The 18,331-nt window shown below is 48.1% G+C and overlaps 1 protein-coding gene across 9 annotated transcripts in view; it reads left to right on the forward strand.

Annotated features, from left to right (window-relative positions):
• Positions 1-18,331, forward strand: part of Nav1 (neuron navigator 1) — a 251,746-nt gene that overhangs the window by 204,047 nt on the left and 29,368 nt on the right. For 4 of the 9 annotated variants that reach the window (XM_057769893.1, XM_057769886.1, XM_057769888.1 and 1 more), the window contains 8 exons: positions 10,300-10,438; positions 10,734-11,034; positions 11,709-12,408; positions 12,831-13,274; positions 13,844-13,885; positions 14,671-14,819; positions 16,611-16,781; positions 17,854-17,906. In XM_057769893.1, coding sequence (XP_057625876.1) covers positions 10,300-10,438; positions 10,734-11,034; positions 11,709-12,408; positions 12,831-13,274; positions 13,844-13,885; positions 14,671-14,819; positions 16,611-16,781; positions 17,854-17,906 — 1,999 coding nt within the window. The remainder of the gene's footprint in view (positions 1-10,299; positions 10,439-10,733; positions 11,035-11,708; positions 12,409-12,830; positions 13,275-13,843; positions 13,886-14,670; positions 14,820-16,610; positions 16,782-17,853; positions 17,907-18,331) is intronic. The other 5 variants (XM_057769887.1, XM_057769889.1, XM_057769891.1 and 2 more) reach the window with 3 other exon arrangements.

Genomic DNA, 18,331 nt, shown 5'->3' on the forward strand with positions numbered 1-18,331 from the left:
TGTTTAAACCAACATACGGTACTATCGCTGTTTCTCTACCATCAGAGAAGAAAGTAAGGTTCCATATGCACAGCTCTTATCCATTAAGCAGCCGTCCGAGAGAGTTGGTTAGCGATCCCCCAGGCATAAAGATTCTGGGCAGAAGAACCAGCTCAGTGTTCAAGTGTGGCTTCTGAGAACCTCTCTGTGACACAGAAGCAATAATTTTTCCTGTGCATTCACAAGCTAGTCCACCCTTTAGTTAGTGAGGCCACACCCTTGGCCCGAAGGCCTCCTTGGCCATTCTAGTTTCATGGTTTAGTTGGGACCACAGTGCGGGTAACAGACAGTATGAGAGAAGTCTGGGAGGGGTGACCGGTCCTAGCCAAGAGTTATGTGAATGTTAGTGTTTTCCCCAGAAGGGAGGAGAGCTCCCTGCCCCATGTATCACCACGTGTCTGCACAGACACAAACAGAGCAGTGTCCCATTGAGCTGGCCTCCTCACAGTCCTCCTTTTCAGCCTACAGCAGAGATGGGGTGCACCGGAGTGTTCCTGAGACTGTGGTATCAGTGCTAGGAAGTGGGCAGAAAAACAAGAAGGGTAAGAAGTTTCCATTATTGCAGCCTAGATGAAGGCTTTATTTATTCCGAGGGCATCCTTTAGTAAAAAGGACGATAGAGTGTCACAATACATGGCACTGGTACCTAACAGGAATAGGCTGGGTAAGGAGTAAACATCGTAACACAGAAAGACCTTTTCACTTATTTATTTTGCGTGAGTGTGCATATGAGAGAGACAGGAAGGCGAGGAGGGATGGAGCGCACTGAGTCACAGCTTTGGAGGAGGTAACTCTCACCATCCACCATTGTTTCTGCGTTGAGAACTACCCCAAGCTAGCTGGTCCACATACTTCCTGTGAATCTCCTGTGTTTACCCCCATCTTGCCTTAAGTGTTCTGGGATTCCAGATGGATGCCGCCACATCCACATTGTGGTACATGGGTTTGGGGGATTGAGCTCGGGTCTCCAGGCTTACCTAGGCAGTGCTTTTCCCCACTGGACCATTTCCTGGCCAAGTATTCTAACTGAACTATGTTCCAGGAGGGAGGAATGCATGGCTGTTTTATCCTAGTATGGTAGCAGGGAACACAAATCCACCTTGGATGGGGATAAAAAGGGAGTAGCTGGATTCCATACAAATTAAAAGTTACCTATGGGCTAGCTGTAGAAGCCCTAGTCACAGAACATGGGTACCCACTCCTCATTGTCTCTTAGGAGGCCTTCCCTAAGTACAATGCCGCAGTGAGCTGAAGCCTGAAGGCAGGGCAGAGAGCTGAGAAACACCCAGCACACACCCTCATACACAGGGCCTTGGTGGCGTACATAGCACAGAGTCGGTGAAGTCTGAGAGCAGGACAGGAGGGTAAAAATGCGCTCCAAACACCAGGACCCTTCACTGCGTGTATAGAAAGGGTCCACCAGCAGCAGAACTCCGTGGGACAGAAAGCTGGTAACCGGTGGCTACTGGCTGGGCTGTCTGGCACAGAGAGAGCACTCTGGAGTCTCTCTGTGCTCAGAGCAAAGTCCTGCTGCAAGGACTGTCTTGCTCCTGCCTTGGAGACTGAGTAAATCTGCAGCAAGGCCCAGGCCCAGCTGTTCTATGGAGTAGATGGACCCCATTCTAAACCATACAACTGTGGCCCTTTCTCAGATATTTCTGACATCCTTAAAAACAAAACCAAACAAGATTCAAAAAGAAGCAGAAAAAATGGCTAAGGAGGAACATAGTCAGTAGAAGCAGACGTGCAGATGATAAGATATCAGAATTAGCCAATGAGAGGTATAATGTATTCTTTATAAATATGTTTAGGGTTCTAGTAAAGGTTAGTTATGTTCTAGAAAAGATAATGAATTTTAACAGTTAATTGGAACTTCTAAGACAATGTTCATAACCTGTGCTCCCCTCCCCCCTCCACATACGCAGAGCAAGGATTATTTAGAAACAAATTTCCAGTCATGTTCCTAGCAGTCCCAAAGTCATTGCCACTTCCTTGAGGTTTTCGCGTCCCTACTTTTTTAAAAGCCAGGAATTCAAGTCCCTGAGCTAAGTGCCTGTTATTTCAAGATACTATATAAGCAAAGATGGATTGAGAAATTTATTCCAGTGAAGAGAGATACAGACTCATCTCTAGGGAAAGTGCTCTCATAGAGGAAGAGAGAAATCAGGAGAAAGAGGGCGAGATGTCTCCTGGCGAGGAGGACCAGTGGGAAGCCTGTGGAAGATGTAGCATTTGGTCTTAGCCTTGACGAAAGGCCAGATGTCCATGTGAGGTGGACAGGCCTGTGTCCACTGATGGGAAAGCCCTGGGACAATGCCCTGACTCCAGAATCTTCATTAGTACCCACATCATCACACAGTGAAGACAGCCAGATTCCCTTGCAAGCTCATGTCTCCAGAGATCAAGTGAGATAATGGGGCAACAGGACGTTATGTCTGTTTAACTTGGCAAAAATCACAGTTCTAGTTTTCTGGTAGAAATCACAAGCGAATCTCTCTTGTCCTCTCTGTTTCCCTATGTGCATTATCCTTAGAGCTGTAATTGCATTTATTTATTTACAAAAAATTTAAGCGTGTGTGTGTGTGTGTGTGTGTGTGTGTGTGTGTGTGTGGAAACAGGGTCTCTATGTGGCCCTGCCTGTCCTGGAACTCACTATGTAGACCAGACTGGCCTCAAACTCACTGAGATCCACCTGCCTCTGCCCCTAAGTGCTATTTGTGTGTCTGTTGATATTGCCATAGCCTTGTTAATACAGGAGAGGCTATTTCACCGCAGACTTCCTGGTATTCTGGCTCTTACAGTCCCCCCCCCCTAAATCGTCCTTGAGTCATCAATGCAAGAGCTGTGATGTAGATGTATCTATTGAGGCTGGGCTCCCTGTGATCTGTTGATCTCTGCATTGTGTCTGGTTGTGGTTTTCTGTGATGGCCTCCATTTGCTGTAAAGAGAGGCTTCTTTGCTGAGGGATGGTAGCTAGACTTACCCAGGAAAAGTGGCTCATACATTATGGTATTTATTTCACTTATATCTTATTCTATAAGCTCATTCTGGACAGCCACTCATTTTTGAGTGCCCATAGCAGCTGTCCCTATGTCTATAAATAACAGGAGCTCAAAATGCCTTCCCATATGAAGTAGAATTTAGCACAAGACAAATCAGTAGATCTTCAGACTCCTTAGTCAGTCTGAATCTGATTTCTGTGCTTGTAATCAGATACTGTGTTCATAATGACTCAGGGATAAACTGATCAATGAGCTGTGGAGTTTTGGTTTTACCATATTAGTGGGGAGGAGCTAACGAAGGTCTTGCTAAGTGCTGCGTGCCAGGGTGATCAGGCTTCTGGTAAAATGTGGCATTTGTGAAAGGGAGGATTGGTAGCCGGACCAGTGGGAAGCCTTCCACTGATTTGAGAAAGAGGATGGAGCTCTGAAACAAATCAAAGCAGGGGAAAGGTCAGGGAGAGACAGACGTGAGAGCAAGAGGTCAACAGCCTAAGGTGTGTTTGGTTGGTTGGTTTGTTGTTGGTTGTTTTAATGAGACCGTAAGAGGCACTGACGTATTTGGTAAGGCGATGGGAAAAGGGGGTCTGTTGGTTTTAGTGGAAGGGAGGTAAGGAATGTTCCTTTTAGAAGAAGAATTGGGAGATAACTGCAAATGGGAAAATAAGTATCCGATAGAGAAAACTCTGCCTCTCAGAACGTGTTCCAGCACTCTAGAAATTTCCACCCCCAGACAAGCTCTTCATTTTTCATTGCCCTGTGTCACGTGACTATTCAGACTCATTTCCTCTTCTATTCTGAGAGTAGACGAAAGTGATAAAGTGTTGTGATCTTTCAGCAGCTCTCCCAGAATCAGAATATTACACTACTCCTCTACATCAGCCGCCTGGAGGTGGCGGATGTTTGGATTTATGAAAAGATTAGATTATAAAATAATAAAGTCTCTCTGTTGTTTTTATGTCCTGGCGGCTTTTAAAGTCTAGCTTGATGCTACCTAGCTCTCTTGACTCCACTTGAGATCTGCTTGAGAAACAAAAGAAATGAGAACTAGGAAGAACCAAAGAGCATTCAGTACTGGCCATGAAGAAAGGAGAACTAGGAAAACCAAAGAGCATTCAGTACTGGCCATGAAGAAGGGCAGAGAGTTCCTCCTTTGACTGAAAAATACAGAGAGAAATAGGAGGGGGACAGCAAGCTGGAGCCTTGCGTGAGCACGGGGATTCTGCATGCCGAACAACAGATGCAGTAACTCCACTATCTGAGCTCTGCGCTCCTCTCTATTTTTAGGGGGCCAAATGTCCGTGGCCTTTCTCCTCCCGGCTCTCTTGAATGGCTGCTATTTACCGAGTCATTAGCTAATAAACTATGCAAATTCTCTGTTCTTCCTCCTTAAGCAGCCTTATGCTTCAGGACGGACAGTGACCATCCATCCACTTTCTCCTATAGCGCTTAATTGGAAAAAAAATCTTCTGGATGGTTCTTTCTGTTCCTGTCTGATTGGATTATGAAATTTAAATCTGTCCTCTCTTCAGTGACTCAAAGGCTGTCCACCAGGGTATACTATATCCCTACTCCCTCAAAACAAGCTCTGTGAAATGACATCTGGGTATTTTGCTGCTGATTTGCATTTGATATGTTTCACAACAACCACAAGAGCAAAATGACAATAAAGACTTTGTTCTTAAGTCATAAAATTATTAATACAAAGAATAAGAGAAGAGGCGTGTGCCTGTCATAATGCCAGCACTGAGTAGGCTAAGGGGACCATAACAAGTCAAAGGCTAGTGGGGACTACACATCAGGACCCTGGCTAGGGCTGGCTAGATGGCTCAGCAGGAAAAGGAGCCTCACAACCTGAGTTCAGTCCCTGGAACCCACATGATAGAAGAAATAAAACAATGCCACAAGATGTCCTTTGACTTCCACACGTGAGCTGTGGTTTGCAGCACATGTCTCCCCAACACACACATGAATAAATAAATATGGAAAAAGACCCTATGTAAAGAGAAGAAGAGCTCATAGTGAGGACAGTGGCCGGGCTGGAAATGAGAGTAGCCAGTGGGAACTGGACTGTGAGCCTTGGAGCTGATCCCCAACCCAGCAGTGAGCACTGGCAGTGGTGCTGAGCCTTGGGGCCGAACCCCAACCCAGCAGTGAGGACTGGCAGTGATGCTGAGCCTTGGGGCTGAACCCCAACCCAGCAGTGAGGACTGGCAGTGGTGCTGAGCCTTGGGGCTGAACCCCAACCCAGCAGTGGGGACTGGCAGTGGTGCTGAGCCTTGGGGCTGAACCCCAACCCAGCAGTGAGGACTGGCAGTGGTGCTGAGCCGTGGAGCTGAACCCTAACCCAGCAGTGGGGGCTGGCAGGGATGCTGTTTGTGCTCCAGAGCTCTCAGAAGTCTAGCAAGTGACAGCATTCGCCACCTTTATGGAGCTGGCAGTAAAATGAAACAGGAGGACTGGTTAAAACTGCAAAGACCACACGGACTCTCCTGGCCTCTCCTCCAGTGGCCTTTTCCCATCAGCAGCAGACAGCTCTGGATAGGGAAAACAGGAGTCTCTGAAGTGTGGGCTCTCCTAGATTCCTAGCACAGGTCAGCACAGCGTTTGAACCAAAGCCAGTAGAGACTAATGAAACTTTGCATATTGAATGTTGAAACCTCCACACTGCTTCTCCAACTCAGTTTTCAAAACCCTGGACTTTGACCCTCAAGCTAGAGTTTGGAAGATTCGTCTTTAGAAAATCTGATCAACCCAAGAGAAAAGCGCTTTAGTGACTCAGTGCAGTCCTACCTACTTTCCTAAAGCCACAGATGGCAAGTCCTACTGTGTTCTAAGACAGCTAGTATCCTTCTCTTATGCAGAAGCAGCCACACATCATTAACACATAAGAAAGTCTAAAATAGCCGGGCGGTGGTGGCGCACGCCTGTAATCCCAGCACTCGGGAGGCAGAGGCAGGCGGATCTCTGTGAGTTCGAGGCCAGCCTGGTCTAGAAGAGCTAGTTCCAGGACAGGAACCAAAAGCTACGAAGAAACCCTGTCTCGAAAATCCAAAAAAAAAAAAAAAAAGAGGAGATCCTATCAGTTATATCTCTGGTTAGATCACTGTCTTACCAGTTATATCTCTGGTTACATCACTGGTCCTATCAGTTATAGCTCTGATTAGATCACTCATCTCTCTAGTGCTAGTCCTCCTCCCTCACCTCCACCCCTGCTCACACCCGAGATAGTCTCACTCTGTAGCCAGAGCTGACCAGTGCAAATAGAACAAAGTACTGTGGAACAAAAGTCTGTGAGAAAAGATTGTAAACCTCCCTTCCAAATGAGTGAGTGGGCTCTCAGAATGTTTGTGAGAGCCGAGGGAAGCTATAAAAGAAAGAAAGATGTATTGTTTTAAAAAGAACACTTAGAGTTAAAAATATTGTAACAGAAATTAAAAGTCTAGGAGAGAATAAATTTATGGCTTTTTTCAGACAAAGTAGCTACGAAAAGCTTAAGAAACTCAAGAGGCTGGGCAGTGGTAGCACACACCTTTAATCCCTGCACTCGGAAGGCAGAGGCAGGTGAAGCCTGCCTGGTCTACAGAGAGAGTTCCAGGACAGCCAGGACTGTTATATAGAGAAACCTTGTCTCGGAAAACCAGAGAAAGAGAGAGAGGGAGGGAAACTCAAGAGTGTCTGCCTAAAAATACATTATTTGTATAAAAGACATTTTAGAAGAGAACTGAAAAATAAAGAGAAAAATTATCAAAGGTAAAACGTAGGAGGTAGAGACAGGAGAATCAAGAGTTTGAGGTCGTCCTCAGCTGCACAGCGAGTGAGACTGTCTCAAGGAGAAAGGATGTAGAAAAGAACTGTCGAGATAGCTTAGTGGGTAAAAGCACTTTCAGCAAAAGTCTGAAGACTTGAGTTAGGTCCCAGAACTGGCAAAAAGGCAAACATGGGGGCGGCTCGGATCTGGAAGCCCCGCCCTCCTAAGGCAAGATGGAAGGCAGAGGCCGGGAGGCTTTCCAGGCAGGGACCTGCCAGCCTGCAGAAGCAGCGCAGCACAAACAGTGCTTCCTAGGAGCCTGGTGGAAGAGCTGTCATCAAGACAGCTCAGTAAAGCAAAACACGGCTGAGAAGCCCCAGCTTAAGTAGCAAGTCTGTAGGTGTGGATGTGGCCTGGCAGGGGTCAGAGGTGGCCAGGAGATATAAGTAAACACACACAAAACAGTTAAGAGAAGTTACCTTGAACGTGAAAATAGACTTTTTCCCCCTTTTCACTTCTTTTTATGTAGTATTTGACTCTGCACCATAGCATATTACTTTTCTGATTTTTTAAACAAGAAATATGCTCCCTCCAGTGGAACACCCCCAATAGAGATGTTTAAGCCTTAGGTAACGACAGAAGAAGATTCTTTTGCACAACCTGCAAATTTGCTGGGAAAATTTTTAACCCGCAGCTAGTCTTCCCTAGCTTTAGGTTTTTATGTTTCATTGTAGCCAAGAGCTCAGCAGGAATGGCTTTGAGGAAGCAGGGCCTGAACTCTCTCCTAGGAAATAAATGTTTGGGGCTGGAGAAATGGCTCAAAGGTTAAGAGCACTGGCGGCTCTTCCAGAGAACCCAGAGTCCATTCCCGGCACCCACATGGCAGCTCACAGCCATCTGTAACTTCAGTCTCAAGAGATCCGAACCCCTCTTCCGGATTCTGTGGGCACCAGGCATGCATGTACCACGCAGACATGCAGACAAAACACCCACACACATCAAATAAACAAAGAAAATAAATGAATTCTTAAAGAAGGAAAAGGAACCTCCGTGCCGCCATTTGGCGTCGGTCTTGTCATAATGGCCAGTAAAGGAATCCTGGATCCCTGGTCTTCCATTTGTGCGAGCCCTGTCCACAAAGAGCCGCCTGCTGCAGGCCCTTGATTACCAATAATTAATCTCAGATGAAAGGTTCAGTACTCCGGGCTTCCTCTGTCTCTGACCTAAGAGAACACGCTGTGAGTGGTTTGTTTGTGTGCCTGCCAGAGATCTTATCTGGGCCCATAAGAGTTGATAGGATCATTAAATCAGCATTGATCTTTCCTCGGTATCCTTTTTCTGCAAAAAGGGGTGCGTGATATCTCAACCCTGGATGAAAGGGAGACTTAATATACAGCACAGGGGTCACCCAGTAACAGCTATATTTAATAGCAGTAAAATCTAAGTAACTCGGCCATGTGTCATAATCCCCATGTTTTCTCTGCTGTTTCTCAATGTATTTGGCTAAATCACTCCAGAGCGACCAAGCCAAATGGCCAAACCACCCACTTTCTTATTCCCAGCACATGAATTAGAGGGAAGCCAGCTGAAGTCCAGGCCAGCTCATAAATGACTTGTATGTCTGATTTTTGTTCCATGATCTGAAACTCAAAATAAATCAAAAAAGAAACATTTTCCAAATACTGGCAAATTCACACGCACAAAAAGTCTCTAGCCCTCTCAGTACACATGCAAAGATGACAAACAAACCCATTCTGAGCAGATCTTACTTAGAGGTTAATTCCTAAGGCACAAACAGACACTCACGTGTAGCAAGCTTATGGAACCTTGTGTTCAATTTGAGACTCGCAAGCCAAAACGAAGGCTAAAGATCATTTTAGGAAGGGCTTGAAACAGGAAACCTTTGAAGAAAGGTCCTAAGAGGCAAATTTTGAGCTTGGAAAACAGTGATTATTGCCAAGCCTGATAGCACAGGCCTATAATCCCAGCTACTCAAGAGACTGAGGCAGGAGGATGGATATCTGGGCTACATAGTGAGTTCAGAGTTAACCTGGGCAACTTAGTGAGACTATGTGTCAAAATTAAAGAAGAAAGTTACTTAGTTGGGGATATAGTTCAGTGGTAGATCATATGCCTCCTATGTGTGAGGCCCCGGGTTTCACCTGGTAACAAACAACACACTCGGGAATATGGTCCGACAGAAGCCTGTGCCAACACATGAAGGTAGATCAAAACAGTGGTGGACATGCAGAAGTTGCTGTTTGGTTTGGATATTTAGATAAACTTATAAAAATATAAAGTTCCCAACTACAACTTGTTAAACTTAAAAATTGAAGAGAGGGCCAGGCAGTGGTGGTACACACCTTTAATCACACTCAGGAAGCAGAGGTAGGTGGATCTCTGAACTTGAGGCCAGTCTACAGAGTGAGTTCCAGGACAGTCAGCATTGCACAGGGAAACCCTGTCTTGAAAAAAAAATTGAGCAGAGGAAGGGTGCAAGGACTGAGCTATGAAGAGTATCAAGGTGTAGCAAGCTCATTCTGAGCATACACATGGGTCTTCAAACACACATGGTTAAGTACAGATGTCGGACACATCCCTCCTCAGTACCTTGCATCTGGTGTGTGTGTGTGTGCGCGCGCGCGCTAAATGGTTGTCCAGCAGGACTCTGGCACCTCTGCCTGGCCATAGCACCCTAGGGTTAGGGTCTCTACCAGAAGAGCAAATGAGCTACTCAGGAGCAGAGCCTGACTCCAGGAGAGCAATGAAAAGGGGCAGGTTGGAAAATTCTAGAAAAGAGAAGTCTGGGTTGGAGAGGTAATTCAGCAGTAGAATGCTTACCTTGATTCAGTTGCCAGCACAGCAAAAAAAAAAAAAAAAAAGAAAAGAAAAAGAGAGAGGTCTCTGCTCGCCTCTTTTACCCGGTATAGAAAGTTTTAGAAAGTACAGGGATGCCTGGAAAACACGTCTAAAATTGGACAAACTGCAAGATGGTAAGACTAAAGGCTGTTTACATCTGAATTGGTTTGCATAATTAGATGGATCTCAAAATGCCTTATCTTTTTTAATGCTATTTATTGCTGTTATGTGTAAATGATGTGTGTAGGGCTGTGTGCATGCCACACTGCACATGCGGAGGTCAGAAGGACAACTTTACGGAATCAGTTCTCTCCTTCAGCCTTTATGATTGAACTCAGGTCATCAGGTTTGCACAGCAGGTGATTTACCCGTGGAGTCATCTCAGCAGACCCTCCTTGTCTGTATAACATAGCTAAGGAAATATAACATTGTCTCTTGCTAAATACCAACTGCTTCTTTCGTTCATGAAAGATTATCACCAAGTTACAAGACCATTTAAGTCACAATTTGAATTATTGGCAGACCCAGGACTAACCCCAAACTTTCTTCTTTCAGGAGAATAGTATAAAAGCATTCATCATCTCCATGAAATGCTGTTTCTAGCACTGACTTCAGTTTTAACTGCTCACCTCTCTCCCTCCTGTCCTGCAGCTGGGATGAGAGCAGCTCCATCAGCAGTGGGCTCAGCGATGCCTCCGACAACCTCAGCTCCGAAGAGTTCAATGCCAGCTCCTCGCTCAACTCCCTCCCCACTACCCCCACGGCTTCCCGCAGGAGCTCTACAATAGTGGTATGTGATGTTGCAAACACATAGGCCACCGGGTCACGGTGCACCACAAAACAAACTGGGCAAGGTCTGTGGAGATGTGGTGCATGGTGCCACGGTGACTGTATTTTGTGCTCACGGCTATCTAGAGTGATACATAGAAGAGCTTTTCCAATTGGAGAAAAAAAAAAGTACCCTAGAGATAATGTATCTTCTCCCTGGAGCGCTGGGGGTGGAGGAAACCCTAGCTGACTTAACGGTATGGGCTAATCAAGGCCCTTCAGCCCTGTGTAAGTGGCTTACTCTGCCCTTTTCTCAGCAGCTGCGCACAGACTCAGAGAAGCGCTCCCTGGCAGAAAGTGGGCTGAACTGGTTTAGTGAATCAGAGGAGAAGGCGCCCAAAAAACTGGAGTACGACAGTGGCAGCCTAAAGATGGAACCTGGGACCTCAAAGTGGCGGAGAGAGCGACCAGAAAGCTGTGATGACTCTTCCAAGGGTGGAGAACTGAAAAAGCCCATCAGCCTGGGGCATCCGGGGTCCCTGAAGAAGGGCAAGACCCCACCAGTGGCTGTCACCTCTCCCATCACTCATACAGCCCAGAGTGCCCTCAAAGTTGCAGGTGAGTTGGGGTAAAGGAAGGGTCAAGGACGAAGGCCTTTCTTCAGTGGTTTTCCTCGATGACCACAAACCTATAGAGTGATAGCAAACATTTGCAGAAACGCTTTAATGGACGGTATCTTTTCTACATATATTGTTCCCAGGGTTTACCCCTGGGGTCACCTTGAGCTTTAATCAACATTTCCTTTTAGTGTCTAGACATTTTCTTATCAATACATTGCATCCCCTTCTTCTCGTCCTTCCTTGACCATTATTAGACACACTTCCTTCTTGATCATTTTTGTGGTTATCTCTGTCATTTTAACCAAAATAAACCATCCCACAGAAAACAATAAAAATAAACTAAACGAAAATCTACTTCCTCCCATAGTCCCTCTGGCAGGAGATTGTATCTGCTTATCCAGTACCTGTTTGTCCATATTTAGGTCTCTAAACATTTATAATATATGGACAATGATTCCTTTTCCCCTAGAGGGAAAGAAAAGTGTTTTTAAGATATTATATAGACCAGGCAGTGGTGGCACATGCCTTTAATCCCAGCACTTCTATGAGTTCAAGGCCAGCGTGGTCTATAGTGTGAGTTCCAAGACAGCCAGGACAACACAGACAAACCCTGTTTTGGAAAACCAAGACTTCATGATAGCAACTCCTCCTCTGTTTCCTGCCCCCTTTCAGGCAAGCCTGAAGGCAAAGCTACAGACAAGGGCAAGCTCACAGTGAAGAACACTGGGTTACAGCGCTCCTCTTCCGATGCTGGCCGGGACCGCCTGAGTGATGCCAAGAAGCCTCCCTCGGGCATCGCTCGCCCCTCTACTTCAGGATCCTTTGGCTATAAGAAGCCTCCCCCTGCGACTGGCACAGCTACTGTCATGCAGACAGGTGGCTCAGCCACTCTCAGCAAGATCCAGAAGTCCTCAGGCATTCCTGTCAAACCAGTAAATGGGCGCAAGACGAGTTTAGATGTGTCCAACAGTGCAGAGCCGGGATTTCTGGCGCCTGGAGCCCGGTCCAACATCCAGTATCGCAGCCTGCCCAGGCCAGCCAAATCCAGTTCAATGAGTGTGACTGGCGGGCGGGGTGGACCTCGTCCTGTTAGCAGCAGCATTGACCCCAGTCTCCTCAGCACCAAACAGGGAGGCCTTACACCCTCCAGACTGAAGGAACCTTCCAAGGTTGCCAGTGGTCGGACCACTCCGGCTCCTGCTCCTGTCAATCAGACAGATCGGGAAAAGGAGAAGGCCAAAGCCAAGGCTGTGGCCTTGGACTCAGACAACATCTCCTTGAAGAGCATTGGCTCCCCAGAAAGCACTCCTAAGAACCAAGCAAGCCACCCTCCAGCCTCCAAGTTAACGGAGCTGCCGCCAACCCCTCTCAGGTACCCACACTGGGCAACATTTTCCTTTTCTGTTTCTCCAGCCTTAGACTAGATGTGGCATGGCCTATCCATTGCTGTCTCTAGGCCTTCCTGTGGGTCCTCCCTCTCTCCTCTGTGGCATGTCTTCCACGTGTTTAATAACTCACTTTGCTTCTACTGTTCCATGTCAACACGGTCTTTAGTACCTGTGTGAATGGTTTTACTGTGTTTGTGTGAACATTTCCCATGTGCCTGTGTTGTCTTCCTTATGACTGGAGGTGCCGTAAGTTAGGTATGGATTCTCCTTCTGATTGGTTTGTCAATAGCATCCTAGTAACCTTTAGCTGAGTGAGCAGGCAGAAGAGAAGGGAACTGAAAAAGGATTGCCTGTTGCCCTGTAATTTGTTATTCTGAGTATTTTATTTTGTCTTCACTCCTCTCAGGGCCACAGCCAAAAGCTTTGTCAAGCCACCGTCACTAGCCAACCTAGACAAGGTCAACTCCAACAGTTTGGATCTACCATCTTCCAGCGACACCCATGCTTCAAAGGTCCCAGATCTGCATGCTACAAGCTCATCAACTGGGAGCCCTCTCCCATCTTGCTTCACCCCCAGTCCAGCACCCATCCTCAATATTAACTCAGCCAGCTTCTCCCAGGGCCTGGAGCTGATGAGTGGTTTCAGTGTCCCAAAGGAGACCCGCATGTACCCCAAACTCTCAGGCCTGCACAGGAGCATGGAGTCCCTCCAGATGCCAATGAGCCTGCCCAGTGCCTTCCCCAGCAGTTCTCCTGTTCCTCCGCCGCCTGCTGCCCCAACTGCCCCATCAGAAGAAGAGACTGAAGAGCTGCCCTGGAGTGGAAGCCCCAGAGCTGGACAGCTGGACAGGTATGGAGTGGAGACAGAGCTGAGCCTGCCTCAGACTCATTTGGCCGCTAGCAAGTTCATCCATTACTAAGCTGTGATTTCTGATTTAATTTTTTTTGTCATTTTAGGTAATTAATTTAGATTTAGATAATCTATTATTTAGATAATTAATTATTTCCATTTTAGATAATTAATTCCTTTCTAACTCCCTGAATTGCAACGTTCGGGTGTTTTTGTTTTGTTCCCATCAGTTAAATGACGTCTCAGAGGTCTCATTAGTTCTCTTCCTCATCTCACTTTGGCTCCCAGGTGCAGAGTCAGTCCTAACCCGTCACATCCTGGTTCTCACCATCTTTAGTATGACCTCTTAGATGCCTAACTACATCTTAACTCCTCACAAGAGGAAAGCATTTAACATTTCAAACACTTCCCAAGTTCTGAGTCAAGAATTTGGTTGTGAGCATCTTAGTGTTTGTTTATAGAGATAGATTTTCATAGTTTGCTGTCCTGTCTCCAGAGGCTATACCCCTCAGACCTGTGGTCCCAAACTCTAGTTTCCAGGATGAACTCACATGCCTCTCTCTCCACAGCAATCAGCGGGATCGGAACACCCTTCCCAAGAAAGGCCTCAGGTAACCCTTATGTGTATTTTTTGTCTGTTTGTTTGTATTTTGAGACAAGGTTTCTCTGAGTAACAACCCTAGCTGTCCTGGAACTAGCTCTTGTATACCAGGCTGGTCTCGAACTCACAGAGATCCACCTACCTCTGCTTCTCAAGTGCTGAGATTAAACACATGTACCACCACTGCCTGGCCTGTTTTGTTTTTCTACCATATACCCAAGACTCCTGGCCTATAAACAAAAAAATTGGGAGCCAGAGGCAAGTGGGCCTGTAGGTTCACTTCCAAAAATAAAATAAAATCCCAACCCAACCTAACCCAGGCCCCATGAATGAAATTTAGGCATTTGTACCTGGTCCTATAAAAACACCACTCATAGCCCTCTGCAAACTCACAATCAAATGTATTAGCTTTCATAGCAAGTGATTTTCTTTGCTGTCAAAGGAGAAATGAGTTTGCACACAAGAACCGTGTGCTTACTTATGCTGTCCTATGCTATCATAGCCTTATGGCCTTCCTTGATTCAATTCAACAACTAATAGTGGATGCCACTCTCATGGGCAAGGGACAGGGAGTGTGGGTCCTCCTCTGTTAGGATAGCACCCAATTGCTCAACTAGATGGGGATGCCGGTCACATGAAAGCCTGCATATGGAGCCATAGAGCCCTGAGTGGAGAGGAAGTCCTAAGGCCTCATCCATCCGTTCTGGACAATGCTGAGTTACTATCCCTTGCCTGGCTCAGCCTTTTGTGTCACTTTTTAGTGGCTCAGACCGAGTTCCTCTGCTGCTTCTTCAGGTACCAGCTTCAGTCCCAGGAGGAGACCAAGGAGAGGCGGCACTCCCACACTATCGGCGGACTTCCCGAATCCGACGATCAGGCAGAGCTGCCGTCCCCCCCTGCCCTCTCCATGTCCTTGAGTGCCAAGGGCCAGCTTACCAACATAGGTCAGTGTCTGTGGTCACTCGCTGTGGTGAGAGATGAAACAGGGATCACTCTGCAGAGTGGGGTAAAACAGCTAGGCATGCTTGGCTCAACGTGTAGTGGGTTGCTTCGTGGTGCCTCAGTTTACCAACCCACACTAAAGATGAAGTGTTCCAAAGTCCTAAACTGAAAAGCTGTAGGGTCCTGATGCTATCAACGAGTCTGAATGACCACATGAGAAATCTATAAACCAAGGCCCTGAGCTCCAGGCTGGTGCTTTATGTACAGTAAGTACTACTAGGAGCAGCCACCTCCAGGGTGAGTCCAACCTGTGGGGCTGGTGAGCTGCAGGCAGAGAAGGGTTGTTGATGGCAGAGAATGAGGCCTGTCTCCAAAAAAGAAAGTCCAGATTCACCAACCACCCTGGCTGAGCCAGGGCCATCCCAGCCCTAAAGGCAGGCTGACTAAGACTCCTCTTAGACGCGCCACACCCTCTCCAAAGCCTGTGGAGAAGAGAAAACTGGGAGCGAAGGAAGTGGCCTTAGGACTGACTCAGAGACAGCATGGGGAAACTGGCTTCAGGAGGCCGTCCTGGTTCCAGCTCAGACACTCACCAGCCCTGGTTCTGGGAAACCCTGTGCCAGGGGCTGGTGTAATTCGAATCTCTATAGGACAGGGCTGGGATGGACCTGCCATTTGCTTGCTGTTTCTGTCTAAATCCATCTCTCCTCTCAGCCGTGTGAAAGGAAGCATCTCTTTGGTGATGAGGACCTGCAGCAAGCCTGTGCCGTGGCTGTGGGGAGTTTGAGGAGAACTAGGCCTGGAGGTCACTTGTGCCTCAGGGAGGGCCATCTGGCTTCTGTGGGCTTGTCAGATGCAGGGTGGGACCAGCCTGTTTTCTATCTCCGTTGAGGGCCAAACACGAAGAAAGGCTATTCGCGCTGTAGAATGAGGGACCGGCCCGGACAGTAATCACCTTGGGGGTCCAGGAGGGTAAGACAGAGGTGTGAGTTCTTCCCAGGTCCTTATCGGCAAGAGAAACATCCACATGGCTGTTTGGAGGCCAAAGGTCAGAGAGCGGAGCTCCACAACGATTTGAATCATGAAAGGCAGCAATTTAGCAAGGAAAAGTGGGGGTGGCCTCTGTGGTCAGCAGATCCCACAGCTGTGGGTTCCATAGCCTCGCTGACAATTTCACCCACACTGCCTGACCTTCATTTCAGGGGATGCTGAGCAGAGAGGCCATAGTCTAGCTGGAGATCTGAGTGAAAGCGACCTAGAGCGAGCCTGCTCTGCAGGGGCCCCACGCCCTTTCCTAAGGCCGAGCCCATTGGATCCCACAGCCTGGTCCCCATCTCTGTAACTGGTGCTGTTTCATCATTTGGATCTGAGTCTTGGTCTGAATTCTCAGTCCCCACTAAGACAGCTTTCCAGTTGTGTTTTCGAGAACAACAGCATCCCATTTTCATCAGCACATCCTAGGGATGTGAAGGTTTCGGGAAAGCTGCCAGGCCCCCAGCCTAACCTTCAAAAGTGACAGCTCCGAGGCGGGCAGCATTAAGGGAAGATTCTCAATACAGACGGTGGAGTCCTTCTCCATCTGGGCCCAACCTTCCCAGGAGGGGTTAATCCTAACCTCCAGCTGCTTGCACACCCCCACTGCCCCCTTACTGCTCCTTCCTCTCCTCCCCTCTTCCCGTTTGCCTCTCAATAACTCCTGCTCCGTCCCCCACAAGGGACCAGAGAGCTGATGACCCTGCCTCTTCTCCTGCCTCCCCCTCCCTCTCCCTTCCCCCTTCCCTCTGTCCTTCCAGTGAGTCCCACTGCGACCACCACGCCAAGAATCACCCGCTCCAACAGCATCCCCACCCACGAAGCGGCCTTCGAGCTGTACAGCGGCTCCCAAATGGGGAGCACCCTGTCCCTGGCCGAGAGACCCAAGGGAATGATTCGGTCAGGATCCTTCCGAGACCCCACGGATGATGGTGAGACTTCATGCTGACGCGGTTCACACTCATCCCAGCTCCGCTGGGTTCCCTCACCCACCTCCACCTCCACTACCACCACTACCACCACCACACACACATATAATTCACAGGACATCAACTCGGGCCATTTCAGTTCTGTCTTCCCATAACTTTGAAGGATCTGGGGGCCCAGAAACCTTGGGTGGCACCACCTAGCGCTGGGGTTTTTGGATGGAGCATCTACCATTGGGGCCCAGGGAAGGGAAATTGAGGTTTGGAAGGGTTAAATGTGACTGTGACTCCTTGGTGCTCTGAGAACTAGAGCTTCTACGTGTAACCTTTCTTCCCCACGGTCTCTCAGAAGAGATACGGGGACAAAATGGTCGCTCTTAAATCCATACAACTAGGCATCTCAATCCTCTTTCTAGAATGTTCCAAAGACTAGCTCCCAGGCTGGCCATCTGATTGTTGATGCTAATCTGGGTGTTAATGGAAGACCAGGCCGTGGGGTTCATGAGACCTCCATTACTATTCTCAGGATGCATTCCTAATAGATGCGTGTTAGTTCTACAGTGGGCTCTGTTGAGTGATCACAGAGTATTCCCCACTTTGCTTTTTTTTTTTTTTTTAACCTGAGTGGTCCCCAGGCTCACAGGCTAGCACTGCAAGGGTGGGAAGAGGAGACACAGAATCAAAATATTGGTTCTGAGCAGCTCTGACAAGAAACTCCCCCATTTCTGCAACTTAACCTGCTCTCTTGGCTAAGCAGAGCAGCCGCTGACCACCCATGAAAATCTCCTTTCCCTCTCTCTGGACCCCTATGCTCCTCAGTCAGGCTGAGCACGGGACCACCAAGTCCAGGCTGTCCGAGAACCTAGCTGGAAGGGGAGGCTGTCTCTGTTCAGGACCATGTCCTCGGATACGCGCCTGCTGTGGGCTGATGGCATCTGAATGGGCTGCCCTGTGGTGTTCTTTCTGTTGGCTGCAGATGCCCTCCAGAATCAGAGTCCAAAGTCCTGCCGTAGGGCTCCTCCCAGGAAGTTCTGGGCCCTGGAGCCCCCTGCTAACCTGTGCTCTCCTTCCCTTTCAGTTCATGGCTCGGTGCTGTCTCTGGCCTCCAGTGCCTCGTCCACCTACTCCTCAGTAAGACCATTGAAGTCCCTTCCCCTTCAGCCCCCTCCCCAACCATTCCACATTCCGCAGACCTGCTCTGGTTGGGTAGCTGGATGGGGATGGGGAACTACTGTCCCTGCATTCTACTCTATGGGCCTGGGAGTGAGTGTAGGGGGAGATACCTTGCGCTTGGAGCACTCAGATGAGTGCCTTGGGTCCTCTCTGTTCTTTCTGGCCTTGCCATCAACTCCCAAGCAACTCTGGTGTTCTCCTACACCCCCCTTTGAAAAGTGAGGATTTCCTTGTGCTAGCACCCTTTCCTTGCCCTGGGAAGTGGGAAGTGTTTCCAGCACCAAGATGAGTGGGTTCCCAAGCCTAGAGATCCAGTAGTGTGCAGAGTTGACCCAGATGTCAACTGTGGGGAAGCACAGAGGGCATTTGGCTTTCAGATACCC

Source organism: Chionomys nivalis, chromosome 5 (genome assembly GCF_950005125.1).
Source record: "Chionomys nivalis chromosome 5, mChiNiv1.1, whole genome shotgun sequence".
NCBI lineage: Eukaryota > Metazoa > Chordata > Mammalia > Rodentia > Cricetidae > Chionomys > Chionomys nivalis.